Genomic DNA, 23,996 nt, shown 5'->3' on the forward strand with positions numbered 1-23,996 from the left:
TTGCCTCAATTTCTTTGGTATTAGTCATGATCTCTCCTCCTTCATTCATGATTTTACTAATTTAGGTCCTTTCTCTTTCTTTTGGATAATTCTGGCCAGAGGTTTATCGATCTTATTAATTGTTTCAAAGAACCAGCTCCTAGTTTTGTTTTTCTGTTATACTATTCTTCCAGTTTCTAGTTCATTGATTTCTGTTATTACTTCTCTTTGACTGTTTGGTATAGGCTTTATTTGCTGTTCTTTCTCCAAATCCTTTAGGTGTAATGTTAGACTGTGCATTTGGAATTTTTCTAATTTTTTGAGAGAGGCTTGGATGGCTATGTACTTCCCACTAAGGACCGCCTTTGCAGTATCCCATAGGTTCTGAACTGATGTGTTTTTATTCTCATGTGTTTGCATCAGATTTCCTGTTTGACCCATACATTCTTTAGCAGGATGCTTTCTGACCTCCAAGTGTTTGTATTCCTTCCAATGTTTTCCTTGTGCTTGAGTTCCAGTTTCAATGCATTGTGGTCTGAAAATATGTAGGGAATAATCTCAATGTTTTGGTATTGGTTGAGACCTAATTTGTGACACAGTGCGTGATCTATTCTGGAGAAGGTTCCATGTGCACTCGAGAGGAATGAGCAGTCTCTTGTTTTAGAATGAAATGTACTGTATATTTCTACAAAGTCCATCTTGCCCAATGTGTCCTTCAAAGGTCTTGTTTATTCATTGATCTTTTGCCTACATGATCTATCCATTGCTGTGAGTGGAGTGTTGAACTCTCCTACTATTAATGTATTATTATAAATATGATTCTTTATTTCAGTTAATAGTATTGTTGGCTGCTCCCATATTGGGGGCATAGATATTTACAATTGTTAGATTTTCTTATTGGATAAAGCCTTTAAATATGATATAGTGTACTTTTACATCTCTTACTACTGTCTTTGGTTTAATATCTAATTTGTCTGATAAATGGATTTCTACCCCAGGTCTCTTTTGAGGTCAGTTGTCATGATAAATGGTTTATCATATCCTTATTTTCAACTGGAGTTTTCTTTAGGCTCAAAGTGAGTCTCTTGTAGACAGTATATGGATGGGTCCTGCTTTTTTTTAAATTTCTTCAGTGTTCCAGAATTCATTCTCTATGCACCAAACCCAGTGCTCCGTGCAACATGAGCCCTCCATAGTACTCACCACCAGGCTCACCCTATCACCCACCCGACTCCCCTCCAAAACCCTCAGTTTATTTCTCAGGGTCCACAGTCTCTCATGGTTCTTCTCCCCCTCCATTTTCCTCAACTCCCTTCTCCTCTCCATCTCCCCATGTCCTCCATGTTATTTGTTATGCTCCACAAATAAGTGAAACCATATGATAATTGACTTTCTCTATTGACTTATTTCACTCAGCATAATCTCTTCCAGTCCCATTCATGTTGATACAAGAGTTGGATATTCATCCATTCTGATGGAGGCATAATATTCCATAGTATATATTGACCACATCTTCTTTATTCATTCGTCCATTGAAGGGCATCCTGGCTCTTTCCACAGTTTGGCGACTGCAGCCATTGTGGCTATAAACATTGGGGTACAGATGGCCCTTCTGTTCACTGCATCTGTATCTTTGGGGTAAATACCCTGTAGGGCAATTGCAGAGTCATATGGAAGCTCTATTTTTATTTCTTAAGGAATCTCCACACTGTTTTCCAAAATGGCTGCACCAACTTGCATTCTCACCAGGAGTATAAGAGGGTTCCCCTTTCTCCATATCCTCTCCAACACATGTTGTTTACTGTCTTGTTAATTTTGGCCATTCTAAGTGGTGTAAAGTGGTATCTCAGTATCATTTTGATTTAAATCTCCCTGATGGCTAATGATTAGGAACACTTTTTCATGTCTGTTAGCTATTTGTATGTCTTCATTGGAGAAATGTCTGTTCATGTCTTCTGCCCATTATGCAACATGATCATCAGTTTTGTGTGTGTTGTGTTTGACGAGTTCGTATAGATCTTGGATATCAGCCCTTTTTCTGTAGTGCCATTTGCGAAAATCTCCCATTCCGAGGGTTGCCTTTTTGTTTTGTTGACTGTTTTCTTTGTTCTGTAAAAGCTTTTGATCTTGATGAGGTCCCAAAAGTTCATTTTCACTTTTGTTTCCTTTGCCTTTGGAGACATACCTTGAAAGAAGTTGCTGTGGCCAATGTCGAAGAGGTTACTGCTTACGTTCTCCTCTAGGATTCTGATGGATTCCTGCCTCACATTCATGTCTTATCCATTTTGAGTTTATCTTTGTGAATGGTGTAAGAGAATGGTCAAGTTTCATTCTTCTACACATAGCTGTCCAATTTTCCCAAAACAACTTATTGAAGAGACTGTCTTATTTTCACTGGATATTTTTTCCTACTTTGTGGAATATTATTTGACCATAAAGTTGAGGGTCCCTATCTGGGCTCTCTACTCTGTTCCACTGGTCAATGTGTCTGTTTTTGTGCCAGTACCATGCTGTCTTGGTGATCACAGCTTTGTAGTAAAGCTTGAAATCAGGCAACATGATGCACCCAGTTTTGTTTTTCTTTTTCACCATTTCCTTAGCAATTTGGCGTCTCTTCTGATTCCATACAAATTTTAGGGCTGTTTGTTCCAGCTCTTTGAAAAATGCTGATGGAATTTTGACTGGAATGGCATTGAAAGTATAGATTGCTTTAGGCAGTATAAACATTTTAACAATGTTTATTCTTCTGATCCATCAGCATGGAATCGTATTCCATCTTTTTGTGTCTTCTTCAATTTCTTTCATGAGTGTTCTGTAGTTCCTTGAATACAGATCCTTTACCTCTTTGGTTACGTTTATTCCCAGGTATCTTATGGCTCTTGGTGCTATAGTAAATGGAATCAATTCTCTAATTTCCCTTCCTATATTTTCATTCTTAGAGTATAAGAAAGCAACTGATTTCTTTGCATTGATTTTGCATCCTGCCACATTACTGTATTGGTCTATGAGTTCTAGTAGTTTGTGGGTGGTGTCTTTTGGGTTTTCCATATAAAGTATCATGTCATATGTGAAGAGAGAGAGTTTGACTTCATTGCCAATCTGAATACCTTTTATTTATTTTTGTTGTCTGATTGATGTTGCTAGGACTTCTAGTACTACGTTGAACAAGAGTGGTGAGAGTGGGCATCCTTGTGTTTCTGATCTCAAAGGGAAGGCTGTCAGGTTTTCCCTATTGAAAATAATATTTGCTGTGTGTCTTTCATAGATAGATTTTATGAAGTTGAGGAATGTTCCCTCTATCCCTATACCTTGAAGATTTTTAATCAGGAACAGATGCTGTAACTTGTCAAATGGTTTTTCTGCATCAATTGAGAGGACTATGTGGTTCTTCTCTCTTCTCTTATTGATTTGTTCTATCACATTGATCTGGAAATGTTGAACCACCCCAGCCTCCCATGGATAAAACCTACCTGGTCATGGTGGATAATATTTTTAATGTACTGTTGGATCCCATTAGCTAAGATTGTTGAGAATCATAGCATCCATATTCATCAGGGATATTAGTTTAAAATTCTCCTTTTTGGTGGGTTCTCTTCCTGGTTTAGGGCTCAGGGTAATGCTGGCTTCATAAAGAGTCTGGAAGTATTCCTTCTGTTTCTATTTTTTGAAACAGCTTCAGGAGAATAGGTATTATTTCTTCTTTGAAAGTTTGGTAGAACTCCCCAGGGAATCTTTCAGGTCCTGAGCTCTTGATTTTAGGGAGGTTTTTGATCACTGATTCAGTTTTGTTACTAGCTCTTGGTCTATTCAGGTTGTCAATATCTTCTTAATTCAGTTTTGGAAGTTTGTGTGTTTCCAGGAATGCATCCATGTCTTCTAAGTTTCTTAATTTATTGGCATATAATTCTTGAAAATAATTTCTGGTGATTGTTTCTATTTCTTGGTGTTAGTCGTGATCTCTCCCCTTTCATTTATAATTTTAATAATTTGGGTTCTCTCTCTTTTCTTTTGGATAAGTTTGGTTGGTAGTTTATAGATCTTATTGATTCTTTCAAAGAACCATCTTTTAGTTTCATTGACATGCTCATGGATCAGAAGAATCAACATTGTTAAAATGTCTATACTGCCTAAAGCAAACTATACTTTCAATGCCATCCTGATAAAAAATCCACTGGCATTTTTCAAAATGCTGGAACAAACGATCTTAAAATTTGTATGGAACCAGCAGATACCCCAAAAAGGAAAAACAAAACTGGGTGCATCATGTTGTCTGATTTCAAGCTTTACTACAAAGCTGTGATCACCAAGACAGCATGGTACTGGCACAAAAACAGACACATAGACCAGTGGAACAGAGTAGAGAGCCCAGATAGGGACCCTCAACTTTATGGTCAAATAATCTTTGACAAAGCAGGAAAAAATATCCAGTGGAAAAAAGACGGTCTCTTCAATAAAGGGTTTTGGGAAAATTGGACAGCTATGTGTAGAAGAATGAAACATGACCATTCTCTTACACCATTCACAAGATAAACTTGAAATGGATAAAAGACTTCAACGTGAGGCAGCAATCTATCAGAATCCTAGAGGAGAACATAAGCGGTAACCTCTTCGACATTGGCCACAGCAACTTCTTTCAAGATATGTCTTCAAAGGCAAAGGAAACAAAAGCTAAAATGAACTTTTGGGACTTCCTCAAGATCAAAAGCTTCTGCACAACAAAGGAAACAGTCAACAGGAGGAAACCCACAGAATGGGAGAAGATATTTACAAATGACACTATAAACAAGGATTGATATCCAGGATCTATAAAGAACTCCACAAACTCAACAGTCAAGAAACAGATAATCACGTCACACAATAGGCAGAAGACATGAACAGACACTTCTCCAAGGAAGACATACAAATGGCTAACAGATATATGAAAAAATATTCGTTATCGTTAGCCATCAGGGAGATTCAAATCAAAACCACATTGAAATACCATCTTGTGCCAGTAAGAATGGCCAAAATTAACAAGACAGTAAACAACATGTGTTGGAGAGGATGTGGAGAAAGGGGAACCCTCTTACACTGTTGCAGGGAATGCAAGTTGGTGCAGCCACTTTGGAAAACAGTGTGGAGATTCCTTAAGAAATTAAAAATAGGGATGGGGGCAAGATGGCGGAGAAGTAGGAGATGCTGTCTCCACTTTCCCCTAAAGTGAGCTGATTATCTACCAGAACACTCTGAACATCCATGAAATCATCCTGAGATGTAGGATTATACACTTCTGGATCTCTATAGTGGAAGAAGATGCCAGTGGTGAGTTAAAGCAGTGGAGTTTGAACAATCAGATTTATATTTGAGAAGAAACAGAAGGGGGAGGCAGACACCAGAAGCGACCCATTGGAAAGTAATACCCCAATATGACAGTGCCCTAGGATTGGGGACCAGCATTAACTTGAAGGCTGGTTAAAAGCACTCAAAAAGAGTAAAAGGTCTTAAGGGGCAACTGGTAGAATCAGGCAGTTACGATCACAGGCTTAAGCCCATGGACCCAGGATAGCTATTGCCAGTGAACACTCATGCCAGAGAGAGTGCAGCAAAGCCTCCAGGCCATGGGCCCTGAGCCTCAGGTGGGCATGAGAGAGTCTGGGTGGACACCAGTCAGCTCTCTCTAGAACCACAACTTTTTTCACTGTGCATGCCTACTGTGTGACCGACCAGGGCCTGGGCCATGGTCCACACACTCCCTTGAGAGAGGTCCGTGTGGGCACTAGCCTGTGGTCTCTAGGACTGGCCGAGAGTCTGAACACTCCCAGCTAGAGCCAGAATGAAGATCTCACTGCTATCTCTGGTTGGGATCTCTCTGAAGGTCTAGACCTGCCCAGAGAGCAGCCCGGCAAAGGCAGCCACTGGAAGCAGGCTCCCTGGACCAACATTGCTCGTGGCTTTGGTGGCACGGGGGTACAGAGACAAGTAGGAGATCCTGAGACCCCTGAGACAGTGGCTATGGATGTGCTCTGCCGGTGGGAGGTGGCAGAGGGGGAGTCTGTGTGCTGTGAACCATCCAGAGGGGAACAGATTGAGGCTTCTTTCTGAAATGGAGGTCTGGGTGCAGTTTGCTTTACTCTAATCCTCCAAAGAACTGACAATGGCCAGCAAGGGGGGAAAAAAGGAAAAAAACAAAAAACAAAAACAGGTATAGGGAACGTCCAGAAAACAAAAGCCTGAAAAGCCGGTTTCCTCAGAGCTCAGCCCCTTCTTAGAGGGCAGGAGAACTCAACCCAAGCAAGGATGCCTGAAAAACAGTGCAGCAGGCCCCTCCCCCAGAAAGCCAGCCAAAGAAAACGAGAGGACAACCACCACAGGGTCCCCATAAAACTGTAAAACCCCAATATTAAGGGAAAAGAAGATATTAAGCTCCGAGTATTGCCCTAAAATCTGTATATTTCTCAGATACAACTTTTTTAATATTTAATTTTTAATTTTTAATTTTTTAAATTCATTCACACTATTCTTATTATTTTTCTTTTTTTAATTTTTAGCCTATTTACCATCATAATGAGAGGTTCAATGCAACAAATTCCATAATAACTTTTGAACTTGAACTTTTTTGAGACATATATCTGTGTTTTTCTTTTGCTTTTCTATTTCTCTTGATATTCATTTAGAGAAAAACTTAAAGGTAATCCTCTTTCCCTAATCAATACTACCCCTATATATAAACCACTTTTAATGCCCTTTTATCTCTGGAAATTTGAGTCCTTTAACAAAGATATCAAGATACACCCAGGAAGAATCAAAATAACCTTCCTCGCCCACACTGAGGATTTATAACCACCCTCCTGTCTTTTCCTTCTGTCTGTGTTTCTGTGTATTTGTTTTTGTTCTGGTATTATGTAAATCTTATACTTGGGCTTCATTTTGGCTGGGTTCTTTTTTTCTTGTCATTTACTTTTGTCAGTCTTTTTCTTTGTCTGTTTCAGTTCATATGCCTTATAAATCCTACCTTTGGGGCCCATTCTGTCTGAGTCTTCTCTGTGTTTTTTTTTTTCTTCTCTCTCTCTCTCTCTCTTTTTCTTTCTTTTTGGCAGGGACTCCTGATTGCTCAAAGCGTTCCAGAGTGCATCTTGGCTGGATCATAGTTGATACATTCAGCTACACATCCCCTCAGCCCTCTCTCACCAAAATGATTAGGAGGAGGAATGCCCAACAGAGGAAAAATTCAGAGACTGTGCCCTCTCCATCAGCTATTGGATATGGACATAAACAGTATGTTGGAAAGGGAATTCAGGGTAACAATTATCCAGGCAATGGCTAGGTTGAAGAAAACCATTAATGACAACATGGACTCGATGAGGGCAGAAGTGAAAGCCGCCAGGGAAGAAGTTAAAATTGCTGTCAAGGAGTTCCAATCTAATCTAAATTCTCTAACAGCTAGGATAACTGAAGCAGAAGATAGAATTAGTGATCTAGAGGACAAACTGATAGAGAAAAAGGATCAGGAGGAGGCCTGGAACAAATAGCTGAGAAACCATGAAAACAGAATTAGGGAAATAAATGATGCCATGAAATGTTCCAAATTCAGAATTATTAGAATCCCTGAGGGGGAGGAGAAAGAAAGAAGACTAGAGGATAGGGTTGAACAAATTCTCCATGAAAATTGTCCCAATCTGGAGAATGTTCCAGAACCAGCATTCATGTCCTAGAGGCAAAAGGGTCTACCCCCCAAGGTCATAGGATCTAGAAAGACCTCGAGACACCTGATTGTGAAACTGATGAATCATAATTTTAGACAGGAGCTCTTGAGAGCAGCTAGGGGGAAGAGATTCCTTATGTACAGAGGAAGGGCCATCAGAATAGCATCAGACCTGTCCACAGAAACCTGGCAAGCCGGAAAGGGCTGACAAGATGTATTCAGGGCACTAAGTGAGAAGAACATGCAGCCAAGAATACTTCTCCAGCAAGCTGACATTCAAAATGGATGGAGAGATAAAGAGCTTCCAAGACTGGCAAGGTTTAAAAGAGTATGTGACCACCATGCTGGCACTACAAGAAATATTAAGGGGGAAGGGTTCTATAGAAGAAGAAAGAACACAAGAGTGTCACAGAACAGAAATTTACAGGGACAATCTTTAGAAACAAGGACATTACAGGCAACATGGTGTCAATAAAAACGTCTCTCTCAATAATCACTCTGTACGTGAATCACCTAAACACTCCCATAAAACAGCACAAGGTTGCAGATTGGATAAAATGACAGGACCCATCCATATGTTGTCTACATAGAGACCCATTTTGAAACTAAGGATACATCCAGACTGAAAGTGAAGGGATGGAGAAGCCTCTTTCATGCCAGTGGGCCTGCAAAGAAGGCTTGGGTAGCGATTCTCATATCAGATAAATTAGATTTTAAACTAAAGACTGTAGTCAGAGATACAGAAGGACACTACATCATTCTTAAAGGGTCTATCCACCAAGAAGATCTAACAATTGTAAATATATATGCTCCCAATACAGGAGCAGCCAACTACATAAGCCAACTATTAATCAAGATAAAGACTCATATTGATATAAATACATTAATAGATGGGGATCTTAACACACCACTCTCAGTAATAGACAGATCATCCAAAGAGAAAATCAATAAGGAAACAACAGCATTGAATGGGTCCTGCTTTTTTATCTGATCTGAAACCCTGTGCCGTTTGATGGGAGCTTTCAGTCTGTTCATGTTGACAATAACTATTAAAAGATGAATTTAGTGCCATAATATTGCTTATAAAGTCCCTATTTCTGTAGATTGTCTCTGTAAATTTTTGGTCTATATTCTTCTTTTACAGACTCTCCACTATATTTCTTGCAGGGCCAGCTTGGTGGTCACATATTCTTTCAGTTTCTCCCTGCCCTGGAAGCTCTTTATCTCTCTGTCCATTATGAATCACAGTCTTGCTTGATAGAGTATTCTTGGCTGCATGTTCTTCTCATTAGTACCCTGATTATGTCTTGCCAGCCCTTTCCAGCTTGCCAGGTCTCTGTGGATATGTCTGATGTTATTTCAATGTTCCTCCCTCTGTATGTCAGAAATCTCTTACCCCTAACTGCTCTCCAGATAGCTCCTGTCCCTATAAGATTTGCAAGTTTCTCTGTTATATACTGGGGTGTTGGTCTGTTTTTATTGATTTGGAAGGGGTTCTTTCTGCCTCTTGGACAAGAATGCTTGTTTCCTTCCCCAAATTAAGGAAGTTCTGAGCTATGATTTGCTCATATATATCTTCTAGCCCTCTCTCTCTCCACCCCCTTAGGGATCCCAATAATTCTGACATTGCAATGTTTCATGGTGCCATTGATCTTTCTAAGCCTTTTCTCATGGGCTTCTAGCTATCTATCCCTATCTTCCTCAGCTTCCTTCCTTTCTATCAGCTTATCTTCTAGATCACTTACTTGTTCTTCTGTGTCATTTACCCTGGCTGTTAGAGTATCCAGTTTAGACTGCATCTCATTCATAGTATTTTTTAATTTGGCCTGATTAGATTTCATTTCTTCCCTTAGAGATTCTTGTTGCTAATGCTTTTCTCAGGCCTAGCTGTTGACTTCATAATTGGTACCCTGAAGTCTATCTGTGACATCTTGCTTGTATCCATATCCCTTAGATCTGTAGCAGAGCACATCGTCTCTGGTTCTTTTCTTTTTTGGGAGTTCCTCCTCCTAGTTATTCTGTTGAGGGATGGTTGAGGGAATGTACAGAGTCCAAAATATTAACCACAACCAAAGCAAAATGCACCTACAAAAAAATCTGAAGTGGTAGAAACTACCACAGATATGCCACCAAAGCCAAGATGATCCAAAACAATAAAAAAGAAAAGAGATAAGAGAAAAAATAAAGAGGGGATCGGGAGAAAGATTATAATCTCTCAATGTGAACAGAGCAGGGGGTGTAGCTGTTCCTGCTTGATTTTTGGTCAGTGTGTTAGAAGACACTATTTCCCAAAATTGCAAAGAAATCAGAACTTACATGTATACCAAGATAAAATTGAATAGAGTGAAAAACGGGCTTATATGGGGCATAAATCTATAAAAATATACAGAAAATAGAAATAAGAGTTATAGAAATAAAAATAAAAATAGAAACAAATATAGAGAAAGAAAATTAAAGTTAAGTGACTTAAAAAATATAGGCTGGGAAATACAAGTCTTTTTGAAATGGAAGCAGGGTTAAAAAAAGGAAAGAAAAAATAAGAAAAGAAACTAAAAACGAAATGTAAAATTTTTGTCAAATATGAGCAAGCCAGGAGGAAACACCTGGAGCTCCCTGTATTATTTTCCTCTGGCACTGGAATTTTACATTATTGTGGCAAGTAAGCTCATCATTCATAATCTGCCTTCTGGATGAGGGGTATGCTTCTTAGCTTCTCAGGAGTCTTTTCCTGGTTGAAGTTGTCCCATCCCTTATCAGGGGGATAAGCTTAATGTGAACGGGTTGGCTGCATAGCTTTCGTTCCCTGTCGTCTTTCTGCTTCTCTTTAGAGGGTCACAGCAAATGTGGCCCTTCAGGAATCTCTGGCCCAGAGCTGCAATGTTGAGGTCCACCCCTCACCCCCATCAAATTCTCAAGGCCAATCCTTCTCCACCGCTGCATGTACCAGACTCTACACACTCACGCAATTCGTGCCTACCCCACCTCTCCCAGGGGAGTCATGGGGACCTACAAGTATCTCTGCTTTGTGACTCTGCAATTGGTAACATCCATTGGCTCATACATGCACCCTCTTCCACATCTCCCAGGTTATATTGTGTGCTGCCCCAGTGTCCCTTGGGGGTCACACTGCCCTGAATGCTGTTGCCCAGTCATAGGAGCAGGTCTTTATGTACCAAACTGCTGAATCCTGTGATTCCCACTAGGTACTCTTCTCCCAAGGGAGCCATGGGAACCCGTGAGCACCTCTGCACCATGTGACTCCACAACTGCCCGCAGCTGTGGGCTCGCATGTGCACCCTCCTCTGCAGCTCCTAGATCACACTGTGTGCCGCCCCATCCCTGGGTGGCCCCAGCGTCTCCTCATAGGCCACTCTGCCCTGAAAGCTGTCCCTGTCATGGGTGCAAGCAGTTCTATATCTCTCCTAAGATGTTTGACAGCCCGTACCTTCTAGTCTTTTTCAGGATGGTCAGGCAGTGGACGGTCTTCCTAACAGCTTGGCTCACGGTTTATGGTGTTCAGAGCTGAAAGCCCCCTCTGGGCTTCCTGACCACAACCAGTCCCCCTACTCCATTGCTTAAACACTCCTTTGGTTTAGGCTCTCCCATTCTTCCTGAGTCTTCTGGAACCCTGAAACCACAACGGTCCACCTAGAATTCTGCCCTACTCACCCCCTGTGCCCTTTTCAGAAGGGGGTGCCTCTCACTAGAGTGGATTTCCAAGGGTTTCACTTTTTTTTTTTTTTTTTTGCTCCACACCTCCTACTTCAAAAAAAAGTAGTCATTTTTCTGCTTGTGGAGATCCAGATAAATCTACTCACATCTCAGGTTGAATTTGTGTGTATTCAGAATGGTTTGATAGATATCCAGCTATACTTGAGGGACTAGATGAAACGAGGTCCTCCACTCAGTCACCATCATGCCCCCCTCTCCCAAAGTCCCTGTTTCTGTGTAAATTTCTGGTCTATATTACTCGTGGATTGTGTCTTCACTTACAGGGTCCCTCTTCATATTTCTCGCAGGGCTGGCTTGGCTGTCACATATTCTTTCAGTTTCTGAGTGTCCTGGAAACTCGTTATCTCTCCTTCCATTCTGAATGAGAGCCTTGCTGGATAAAGTACTCTTGGCTGCATGTTCTTCTCATTTAGTACCCTGAATATATCTTTCCAGCTCTTTCTGTCTTGCCAGGTTTCCGTGGTTAGGTCTGATGTTATTCTGATGTTCCTCTCTCCATACATAAGAAATCTCTCCCTAGCTGCTCTCAGCATAGCTTCTTTGGCTCTAAGATTTGCAAGCTTCACTATTATATGTCAGAGTGTTCATATATTTTTATTGATTTTGGGAGGGGTCCTCTCTGCCTCATGGACATGAATGCTTATTTCCTTCCCAAGATTAGGGAAGTTTTCAGTAATGATTTGCTCAAATAGACCTTCTAGATTCTCTCTCCACCTCCTCTGAGATCCCTGTAATTTGGACATTGGTTTGTTTCAAGGCATTATTAAATTCCTGAAGCCTTCCTTCATGGGCAATTAGTTGTCTTTCTCTCTTTTCCTCCACTTCATTCCTTTCTATCAGCCTGTCCTCTAGATCACTTATTCTCTCTTCTGTCTCATTTACCATAGCTGTTAGAGCATTCAGTTTAAACTGCATCTCATTCATAGCATAGTTTGGCCTCATTAGATCTTATTTCCACCCTTAGAGATTCTGTATTTTCATTTATGCTTTTTAAAGCCTAGCCATTAACTTTTTGATTGCTATCCTGAATTTTATCTCTGACATCTTGCTTATAGCCATATCAATTAGCTCTGTTACAGAGAACACTGCCTCTGGTTCTTTCCTTTATTCTGCCCAGGGAAGGATGGCTGAGTGAATGAACAGAGTCCAAAATATCAACCATGAGCCAAGACATATTCACCCTGGAAAAAATGTGGAGTAGTTTGAAGTCATCAAAGAAAAGGAAATAAACCCAAGATGAGCCAAAACAATAAAAAGGGGGGAGGGTAGATACTATAATCTCATAGGGTAGACAAAGCAGTGTGATCTTGTTCCTGATTGAATTTTGGCTATAGTGAAAAAAGGACTAGAGTGAGGCATAAATCTATAAAATGTGGATGTGAGGGGAAAAAAGTTAAAAAGTGATTTAAAAATATAAGGTGGTAAAATAAGACTCTAGTTGCAATGGGGAAAATGTTTATAAAAATAAGAAATATAAAATTTTAGACTAAGGGATAAATGATTTGGGAGGAAACACCTGGAACTCGATATATTGTTTTCCCCTGGTGCTGGAGTTTTACAGTCCTGTCAGATATATAAGCCTGTCATTCACCAGTTCTTCCCATCTGTCTTCAAGGGGAAGGGCCTGCTGTTTTGGCTTTCCAGTCTTGCTTGGGTGGAATTACCCCACCCCTTGTCAGGGGTTGGGCTTAAGGTTAGCTGGTTCTCTGTGTGGCTTTTATTCCCTGGTGACTTTCTTCACCTCTTCAGAAGGTCAGAACAAAACCATCTGTGCCAGGATCTCTGGCCCAGAGATGCAAGATCATGGTCCCTCTTCTTCAGTAAACCCTTCAAGTCAACCATACTTCTTTAGCAAACCCTCCAAGTCAAACCATCTCCATTTCTGTGTTCACCAAACCCACAGACTCATCGTTCGCCCGCACTGCAATTATCCTGGGTGGAGCCCCCAGGGTCCATGAGCAACACTTCACTTTGTGTCTTTGCAACTGTGAGCTACTGGGAGCTTGCATGCATGCTCTGCTTCAAACTTCACTGCTCCCTGGTCACAGCTGGGTGCCCATCCTACTATCCTTTCTGGGACCACCACTGCCCTGAGAGCTGTTGCTCAGTCATAGGCTCAGCTGTTTTGTCACTCCCAGGGATGTTAAATGGCCCACATGTCCCAGTCTTTTTCAGGGTGCTTAGGAAGAAAGCAGTCTCCCTACTGGTCTGCCTTGCAGTTTATGGTAACTGGAGCTGAGAGTCCCTTCTGGGCTCACTGACCATAACCAGTTTTCCGACTCCACTGCTTGGACACTCTTTCAGATCAGGCAGCCCTGTTTTTCTTTGTTTCCTGGTATCCTGAGACCACAGTGATGCACATAAAATTCTGCTCTTTTAATCCATGTTCCCTTTTCAGAAAGGGATGTCTCTCCCTGGAGAAGGTTTCTAATGGTTCTGATTTTTGCACTTCTGGTAGCCAGCTTATGGAGGCTCCATCCCCTGTCTCTTTATCTTCCAACATTTCCTGAAGATTCATGATTCTGCACTTCCTACCTTGCAAAAAGCTGTTGTTTTTCCATTTGTAGAGCTTCAGATATATTTTCTTACATCTCAGGCTGAATTTATGTGTGTTCAGAATGGTTTCATAGATATACAGCTAAATATGAGGGACTAGATGAACTGAGGTCCCTTACTCTCCCACCATCTTGCCTCTCCCCCCCCTTTTTAAGTTAAAGTCAATTAACCAACATGTAGTATATCACGAGTTTCAGTTGTAGTGTTCAAGAATTCATCAGTTGCATATAACAACTGTTATTACTATTTTCCAAAATCAAATAACCAGTCAAGGGCAGGACACAGATTTATATCCAGGCCTGAATCTAAAGCTTGAGTTCCCTTCCTAATATTGCTATGCTTAATACAAAAACAGGTTGTAGGGTGAGCACTGCCACAAACTGGCTCTACGACTTAGTGTGATATACTGTATCACTTTGAATCTCATTAGTTTCTTATCTGTAAATTGGGATAAGGATAGGTGAAGTTCAGATTGTTCTGCATGTAATCTAGAGGAAGAAAATGGATGTCTAGATAGGAGGGACTCTAAATAGTTAGTTAATTGACCAATACAAGTCAGTTTCATCCTTTGCAAGACAGTTGAACAAGTATACCAAGAACCCTCAATATGTTTATGCTCTTTAGTCTGGGCAACCCCACTTAGGCAGTGTGGAATAGTGGGTGGCATTAGAGAGCCCTGCATTCAAGTGTTTACATCCTATTTACTAGTTCTGTGGTCTTGGGCAAGTTAATACCCTAACCTCAGTTTCTTTTTTTTTTCTTTTACAAATAGGATAATAACACCCAATGTTTTTACCCTTTTCTAAGGTAACAAAATATTAACATGAAAAGAAGTTTTGAATAAAGAAAAAATTTTCTCCCATTGCCCTATCCACATAATACAGTACTCTTTGTGGTTCTGCACCACTGATGGTCACCTCTTAAGGCAGTATCCACAGGAGAGAGAAACTAAAGACAAAAACAGGCTAAAGCCAGAGGCCAGTGTCTAGTGTGTAGAGCAAGAGCACCCATGGGATGGGCTGGAGCAAAGGTGAAAGCCAGGTACCGATGCAGAGGACAGAAGATGCTAAACCTGAGTGATGGGTAACAGCTAGGCAGTACCTAAAAACCAGAAAGCACAGAGATCCAGTGGGAGGAAAACAATGTGCTCTATAGGAGCCTCCTTCCAAAGCTTTGTGGCTCTTTGATTTAGGCAGGCTTCAAATGGTGTTGAATGTCTTTGAAACTGTGCCAGTATACTTTGTGCATGTATACTTTGAAAAATTCAACCTAACTGTATATACTTTTTCATTGAGTATATCTTCAACATTTTCCATGTCACAAGTCTTCATAGTGATTCTTTTAATGGCTTCCTACATATTGCAATTTTGCTCATAGTCCAGAATGAATATTCCTGTGTACTAACTTTTTGTTTCCTCTAATTATTTCCTTAGAATAAATTCATGGGTGTGCGATTACTGAACCAAAGCGTATACAATTGGGATTTAACAACCATATACAGGTTTTATTTTTTAGGAAAAGAAATGAACTATAGTTCTTCCATTACCCTTCCTCTTCTGGAAGAGAGGAGTGGACCCTGTAGAGCAGTGCTGTCCAACTAACCACATGTGATGGTTTAAAGTTAAATTAATTAAAATTAAATAAAATTCAAAATTCAATTCTTCAGCTGAACTAGCCACATTTCAAGTACCCTGTATCTACATGTGCCTAGTGTATGGGAAAGTATAGATATAGAACATTTCCATCATTGTAGAAAAATTTTTTGAATATTAAATCGTTTATTGATTACACATGATAATGGATGATACACAAGCTTTAATCCCATCTATAATTTTATCTGATACCATAATTCAATTTAGAAATATTGCATAGGATGTGCCAACAATCATATTAATAACCAAATAAACTCCAGGACTTTGCTTGGGTGACCTTTTAATGGTGAACTCCAGGTCACAACACATTAACTGTCAGTTCAACTACACCAAGGTTTGTGGAGACAATGGCTTCTGTGCCCAAGCAGGTTGCAAATAAATTTCGAATGGAACCTGGCATCACCCTGAAGGAATTCTAACTTCAAGCTGTTGGGGTAGTATACCAAGATGGCTTCAGAGTAGACTAACTTTACACAGCACATTTAAAAAAAGACACATTTATTCAGCGTCATGATCAGACTATTACATTTAGCAATCAACAGCATGGGTGCAAAAAAAAAAAATCTACATTAAAACCCTTTGTTGGAATGCTTTATACTTTCCACAGAACAGAAACTAAAATAACCTGTTATACAATTAGTCACAAATACAGTCCTCGAGTTTTTTTGCCCATACACATGAGTATTGTCTAAAACATGTCTTCTTTGTAGCAGCTAGGCCCTGCCACCACTGTGCTTGGCTGAGTTCACAAATCTGTTGTAACCTGTAGCTTCCCTGTCACTTCTCTGGCTCTCCTCTCCTGCTAAGCTTTGTTTTCTGGCAGTAATTAAAACCTTCTGCCACTGCCGTAGCTGCTGCTGCTGCTGGAACCACCATAGACACCTTGGTTTCATGGTTTGGCGAAGTATTGGCCTCCACCACCATAAGGGCCAGAGCTTCTGCCTCCAAAATTGCCTCCTTTCATGGGTCCAAAATTTGAGGATTGATTGTTGTAATTGCCAAAATCATTATAGCTTCTGCCACCTCCAAAGTTGCTTCCATCATTACTAAATCCGTTATAGCCATCCCCACTGCCACCATATCCACCACCACCTCGACTGCCACCAAAGCCACCTCGACCACTGAGGTTTCCTCTGTGACCAAAGTTGTCATTCCCACCAAAACCACCTCCACGACCACCACCAAAGTTTCCAGAACCACTTCGACCTCTGGCTGGATGAAGCACTAGCCATCTCTTGCTTAGAGAGCGCTTTCCTTACTTCACAGTTGTGGCCATTCACAGTATGGTATTTTTGAATGACAATCTTGTCTACAGAATCATGGTCATCAAATGTTACAAAAGCAAAACCCCTCTTTTTGCCACTGCCTCGGTCAGTCATGATCTCAATCACTTCGATTTTCCCATACTGTTCGAAATAATCTCTTAGATGATATTCTTCAGTGTCTTCTTTAATGCCACCAACAAAAATCTTTTTCACAGTTAAGTGGGCACCAGGTCTTTGAGAATCTTCTCTTGAGACAGCCCTCTTTGGTTCCACAACTCTTCCATCCACCTTGTGTGGCCTTGCATTCATGGCTGCATCCACCTCCTCCACAGTGGCATATGTGACAAACCCAAAGCCTCTGGAGCGCTTGGTGTTTGGGTCTTTCATTACCACACAGTCTGTAAGTGTTCCCCATTGCTCAAAATGGCTCCTCAGACTCTCATCAGTTGTTTCAAAGCTCAGACCTCCGATGAAGAGCTTCCACAGCTGTTCAGGCTCTTTGGGAGATTCTGACTTAGACATGACGGGGATGGGAGGGGAGACTTTAACGATGCTTACTCGGCGGCGTCCACGGGCATAAAGCCCATCATTGTAGAAAATTTAATGGACAATGCTCCTTTAAAAGTTTCTCAAGGGTCATGTTTGGCATCTTGGGTGGGAGATGTTTGTGGTGTGGGACTTTCCTGTGCACTGAGAGTCTGTTTAGCATCTCTGGCCCATGCCCACTACATGCCAATAGTGCTTTCTCTTGAATCAGTCTAATAACAAAAACCATAAAATTATCCCCTTTTGAGACCCACTGACCTTCAATCTTAGAATAAAGGATCTACGTTTGGGGGAGGCTTCAGGTTAGATCTGCCTAGAGAAAAAAAGGCTTAGAAAGGTGGCTTAGATAAATAGACTTGGCTCAGGGCCTAAGTCCATACTCCATTCCCATTTTCCTCTTTTCCTGCTGGTCTGTTTCTTGCTTTTTGGTAATTGTAGGAACAAGACTCTGCAGATGGAGAAGATCAAGTCACGTTTGAAGGCTGAGTTTGAGGCCCTTGAATCAGAGGAGAGGCATCTGAAGGAATATAAGCAGGAGATGGACCTGCTGCTACAGGAGAAGATGGCCCATGTGGAGGAACTCCGACTGATCCATGCTGATATCAACGTGGTATGTGGATGGCTTCCCAAAGCCTACCTCTGGGCCCTTTGAGGAATAGACAGTAGTGAGTACTATGGCCTCTGCTTGAGATGTGGCTGTGGCCAACTTGGGGAAGTAAGCATCGACCATGATGGAATGGAAGAATCCAGGAGTTCTGAAATCTAGCTCTGGCTCTGTCACTGATTGACTGTATATCACTGGACAAGTCCCTTTTTCTCCTGGGCCCCATTTTCTCACTTTACTATGACAGGGATTCAGTCACCTCTAAGGTCTCTTTCAGCACTAATGTGCTCTTATCCTGGGAGTCTGGGAGTTGAGAGATAGCCTTGGAGTAATACAGAACAAGCAGCTGCCTCTGAGGTCTAGCTCAAAGGGCTCCAAATCTTCCAAGTAAGCTAAACAATCCTTGTCAGCCTACTAAAGTGTAGCCCCCTCATTAGAGTTTCTTTTTTGGAGATACCTGAAACAGGGGAAGGAACTGCCTGCTGAGGTGATAAGTTCCCCAATTTTTGGAGTTATTCAAGGATAGTCTGAATGATCACCTGTCTGGGCTACAGAATTCATGCACCAGGAGGAAAGATGGAGGTGTTGACTTATAAAGTCCTCTCCAATCCTTAGAGCCTAAGACAATGAGAAACATTTTTTTTTTTTTTAGAAATTACATTTGAAGAAGTTGTTTCTATTCTTGGAAAATTTATTTCTATGGCAATACTTATTTCCTCACATTGTCAAGCCTGGGATCTTAAAGGAAATATGACAATGATTTGGATAGTAGGTACTTGGTATTTTCTATCATAAGATCAGAGGATTCCAGGGTTTCATGAGCTGCTGCCAGCTAACAGAGTATACAAATCCAATACAAATAACAAAATATTAGCCACAAAGGGGCTGAAAATCTAAGCCAGTGGAAGTTAAACTTAAGCATGAATCCAGTTCACCTGAAAAGGTTCCTGAAACATAGATTATTGGACTCTACCCCAGGATTTCTTATTTCTATATGTCTGGGGCCATGCTTAAGAATTTACATTCCTAATGAGTTTCCAGATGATGCTAATGCTGCTGATTTGGCGACTACATTTTGAAAACCAGCCTTGGAAGCTTAAGCCCTGTGTCTTTGTCTATGCTTTCCCCCTAAGAAGCATTTCTCTGGGTAAGTTTCTTAAGCTTCTTCTTTCTGAGTTTCAATTCTCTGATCAGTAAAATGATGGTGGGATGGACTAAATGAACTCTTAAGTGCTCATTTAAGGTGCTATATTTGAATAATGACTAACATTTATTGAGAGTTTACTCTGCAGTGGCCCCTTTACTGAGAGCTTTATATAAATTCAATCACTGAATCTTTATAAGATCTGTATGAGGTAGATACTATTATTCTTTTTCCAATCCAGGCAGTGAGTTTTCTCAAGTTTATTGTTTCTCAGATCACAGAGACAATAGAGAATATTCCCTGTTTACTCAAATCAGTCTGGATTAGAGATGTAGAAACTATTGTTATCATCATTATAAAGATGAAAAAAAAAAACTAAGGCTTGACAAGAGCCACATAGAATAAATACATGGCAAATGAAGGACTTGACCATAGATTGGTCTGGATCTGGGGCCTGGGCTATTTTATTCACTTAGCTGTAGAGCCTTGCAGAGAATGATAGTGTCTTTTCTCTGTATCTACCTCACTCTGTGTTCCAGATGGAAAACACCATCAAACAGTCTGAGAATGACCTAAATAAGTTGCTAGAGTCTACCCGGCGGCTACATGATGAGTATAAGCCACTGAAGGAACATGTTGATGCCCTACGCATGACTCTAGGCCTGCAGAGGCTCCCTGACCTATGTGAAGAGGAGGAGAAGCTCTCCTTGGAGTAAGCTGCCTATTTCCTGTCCCTATAACTTACACACAACACATACACACACAAACACATACACACACAAAAATACAGAGGGGCATATATACACATAAAGCCTTATTTAAAAGTCATGTAACCCAGTCCTAGCTTCAGGCCTGTTAGTTACGGACTCATTTTATGACCTTGGGCAAGTCTCTGTGTATCAAAGTTAGGATGCTTAGACTAGTATTACCAGGTAATTTTTAAAATTCTTTGTGCAATTTTGATAACACAAGACTGTGTCTATGACTCTGTGTGTGTGTGTGTGTGTGTGCGTGCGCGCGTGCACGCGCGTGTGACTCAAGAGGTCACCTCGCAAGTCAAGGTCTAACAGAGGTGTCTAGAAACCTTTGAAAACATAGAAGGCTGGGCATTTATGGTCTTCAGGGGCTAGCCTGGAGCTTCATCTTAAAGACCCAGAATTAAGAACTACACTAATCTTACAGAGAGAGTTCAATTCAGTAGAAGGAAGCACACTTCCTTAAAGTAGGGCAGGCTGCCTGTAAAAGTGATGAGCATCATATTCCTAGAAGTATGTCAACAAATGCCTGAGGATACTTAATGAGACTATTGTAAGGGTTCATGGGATGAACAGTAGGCAAATGCCCTTTAAGGACTTTGCTAGCCCTGGTAGTCTTTATTTTCTGGATCTGTCAAAACCGAGGAGGAAGATTACCCTTCCCAGCAGACAATGGCCCAGATACCCAATGAGAAGAACCTTGTCCTGGGGAGTGTGCAGAAACTTTCTATAGTGAGTCACAGTCCAACCCCTTTGGTTCTGTGGCATGGAGTCTTTAAGAGGGGCAAGGTTATCCTTGCTTTCAGAATGATCCAGCTAATGTCTTTCATCTCCAAAGTTACTTTGAGAAGCAGAAAGCGGAGTGGCAGACGGAGCCTCAGGAGCCCCCCATCCCTGAGTCTCTGGCCGCTGCAGCCGCTGCTGCCCAGCAACTCCAAGTGGCTAGAAAGCAGGACACTCGGCAGACAGCCACCTTTAGGCAGCAGCCCCCACCTATGAAGGTAAGTGATCTGGCTAGGGGTTGTGGAGGAAGCAAAGTATCTTCATGGAGCCCCATGGAAGGCTAGGACTGGGGCTTTGTAGTTACCAATTTGGTGCCTTTCTAAGGTAGCCTTTGCTTGGGACACAGAGGAAGAGTTGGTGTATACGTGCTATAGCAGACCATCTGGTTTTATTGTTTGATATTCCCTAAGAGGCTACAATGCGGGAAAGTTGGTGGCTCTCCTAAGCATAATTTTTAAAAGTTAGAAATAAGAACTGTGCAAATATATAGTGACAATGTGTTGTTAATGAAGTAGTCAGCAGGATTACAAAACTGGTTCCAAAAGCATTTGAGAAACAGATAACTATATAGTAAGAAAAGGAAAGGAATGCTGAACTAAGTTTGCAAAATTAAATACAGAACTGGTTGATGTCCTACAGGGCAATAAACTGTAATCTTTGTGATTATCTTTTCTTTGGAACAGAAATATTCTGCATTTCTACTGGGCAAAAACCATTTGTAGCTTATTAGCATAAATCACAGTTTGGGCCCTGATCAATAGTAAATAGTCAAACAAAGGGACAGTCTCCTAGAGCAGGGGTCAGCAAACTAAAACCCACAGGCCAAGTCTGACTTGTTCCCAGTTTTTGTAAATAAAGTTTTACTGGCATACACACATGTTTTTTGTGTTTATGTATTATCTGTAACTTCTTTCATGTAGAACAATTATAGTTGAGTAGTTGCAACTAACACAATATAATCTGAAAAGTCTAAAATATTTACTCTCCTGGCATTTGCATAGAAAGTTTACTGATACCTATCCTAGAGAATTAAATAATCCTTAATAGGGCCTATTGGTCCATGTTCCAATATAATGTTAAAATGCTATGTAATTCTCATTTTGCCTTATTTCCAAATTCTGAATATTTTACCTCAGTAACTCTCTTTGACCCTCATCTCCTTATAGCCTTTACTTCCCTTACATCTGGCACTGATCTCTTTACTTGGGTCTCACTTGTTGAGAAGTAGTAGTAATCTCTTCCTGTTGGGAAGTCATAATTTCTTTCTGGACCCTTGGGGATCAGAAGGCTGAACCATTGACTAGAAGAATCTAATTACTGACTTTATTTATCCTGTGTTCTTCCACCAGGCCTGCTTGTCATGTCATCAACAAATTCATCGAAATGCACCTATATGTCCTCTGTGCAAAGCCAAGAGCCGGTCCCGGAACCCCAAAAAGCCAAAACGGAAGCAGGATGAATGAAGAAATGGAGAACACATAGAGCTCTGCTACCATAACCCTTCCTCTTGGCCAGAGTGATTAATGTCCTGATTTGAAACCACCCTACCCCACCTCTACTGAGTTTCCTATTTGATGTGATGGAAGCACAACCCCTCTCACTTTGCTCTTATTTCTTTCTTCTCTTGGGGTTTCTGACTTAAGAAGAGATATGGTTCAGGTGCCAGTGACAGTGTATCTGATGAGCCCTTCTCTCCCACCCACATTTCAATCCCTGCCCTTGTTTGAAGCTGAGGGAAGGGCAGAAGGCCCAGATGTGATTCTCTGCCTCTTGTGTCTGAGGCCTGGGGCCTAAGGGTTGAGGGCTGGAAGAGGACCTTGTTTCAGGTGAAGGCTCCAGTGTGCCCCCTCCCTGTACTTTTGCCTTAGGCTCTGAAGGGACAACAGTCTTCTTGCTGGACTTTCCAGTAGACTTGGTGTATATATCTTCCTCATATGCCCCCTAATTTCATCTCATCTAAGCAAGGCCCAGAGGAAAGTTGGACAAGCCCTCCTTTTCATTCATTTGGGAGGCTTGGCTGTTATTATGGAGTTCACTTCCATACCAATCTCCCAGATATGCTAAAGTTCTCAAATACAGGTTGTGTGTCCAGAGATCCTGAGGCCTGCAGGCCTTTCCCATTACCTTCATTTTTCAAATCATTGGCAGAAGTTCCCTACAGTGGAATCAGGGAGCCACGTCCCCTCTGCAAGTCCTAAATAACTTGCTGCCTAAATCATTGGGCTCTACTGTAAGGAAACCTTAGGATGAGAAGGGCCCAGCACATCTGTTTTACCAAATGTTCAAAACCATTTTTGTTCAAAACCATTATTCTGGCATTTACTCAATGATATATCTTAGGGGTTAGAGGCATGAGTTGAGATTCAAGTGAGTGCCAACCATTTTACATATATAAAAGGGTGGGACTTCCCTTCCATTCATCTCTCCCTCTCTTGGGTCTGCCCTCTTCTGTAAGGTAGCCTCAGCTCAGGTCAGCTGCAGGCTATCCCCTTTCCAATAGATTCTGTTGGTGGCCTTCCCTTATAAAAGAAAAGGCACAGGACTCCCCAGGCCCTACAGTTCTCCTCTCTACCAAAATCAGATCTCTAGTCAAGTCACTCTCAGACTTAAAGGACAGAGATGGGGGTTGTCTTTAGATCCAAGTCTCAGTCCCTGACTGGGGAAAGGGGGTAATTTCCCTTCCTTTTTTAACTGTAGTTTTAAGTTGCCACAGTGGTTTTTTTATTCATACTATAAAAAGTTCCTCCACTCTTTGAAAATAAGAGTGTTATGTCTGTACAAATTCTTTTAAATAAACATTTGTTCATTGGAGTGAATGCTGACAATTGTCTATAAGTACCAAGTAATATAAAAGATACAATGACTTCTCCCCCTTCTGGGTAGCTCTTAACTTTTACTCACTCAACCCTGTAAGTAAGGGAACCAAACATACCAGTGCACAATAATTTATTATTGTTATAATTCTCATTTATTCACTATTTACAGTGTGCCACGTCTCTGCAAGATGTTTTATGTACATGATTGTATTTAATTTTTAAAACAATCTTTCAAGCTAAGTATTTTTATTACCATTTCCCAAAAAGGTAAACTGAAGCTCAGAGAAATTAAATAACTTGCCCAGAGTTGAATAACTGGTAAGATACTAAATAACTTAAATAAAGAAATACATACATACATACATACATACATAATTACTTAAATAAATAAATAAATAAATAAATAAATAAATAAGTTAAATAACTGGTAAAGTAACTGGGCTTTAAAGAACTAAAGAGAAATTTCAAGATTTGAATCCAGAT

General features: G+C 40.9%; 1 protein-coding gene across 2 annotated transcripts in view; it reads left to right on the plus strand.

Annotated features, from left to right (window-relative positions):
- The window catches only part of ZC4H2 (zinc finger C4H2-type containing), a 63,435-nt gene extending 39,922 nt beyond the window's left edge, over positions 1-23,513 (plus strand). Inside the window, exons 2-5 of one of the 2 annotated variants that reach the window (XM_032846908.1) lie at positions 17,850-18,021; positions 19,699-19,871; positions 20,753-20,915; positions 22,047-23,513. In XM_032846908.1, coding sequence (XP_032702799.1) covers positions 17,850-18,021; positions 19,699-19,871; positions 20,753-20,915; positions 22,047-22,160 — 622 coding nt within the window. In that variant the 3' untranslated portion in view covers positions 22,161-23,513. The remainder of the gene's footprint in view (positions 1-17,849; positions 18,022-19,698; positions 19,872-20,752; positions 20,916-22,046) is intronic. The other variant, XM_032846909.1, reaches the window with a different exon arrangement.
- Positions 23,514-23,996: the final 483 nt, after the last annotated feature.

The sequence above is a fragment of the Lontra canadensis genome, unplaced genomic scaffold, assembly GCF_010015895.1.
Source record: "Lontra canadensis isolate GAN:19392208 unplaced genomic scaffold, GSC_riverotter_1.0 scaffold183, whole genome shotgun sequence".
NCBI lineage: Eukaryota > Metazoa > Chordata > Mammalia > Carnivora > Mustelidae > Lontra > Lontra canadensis.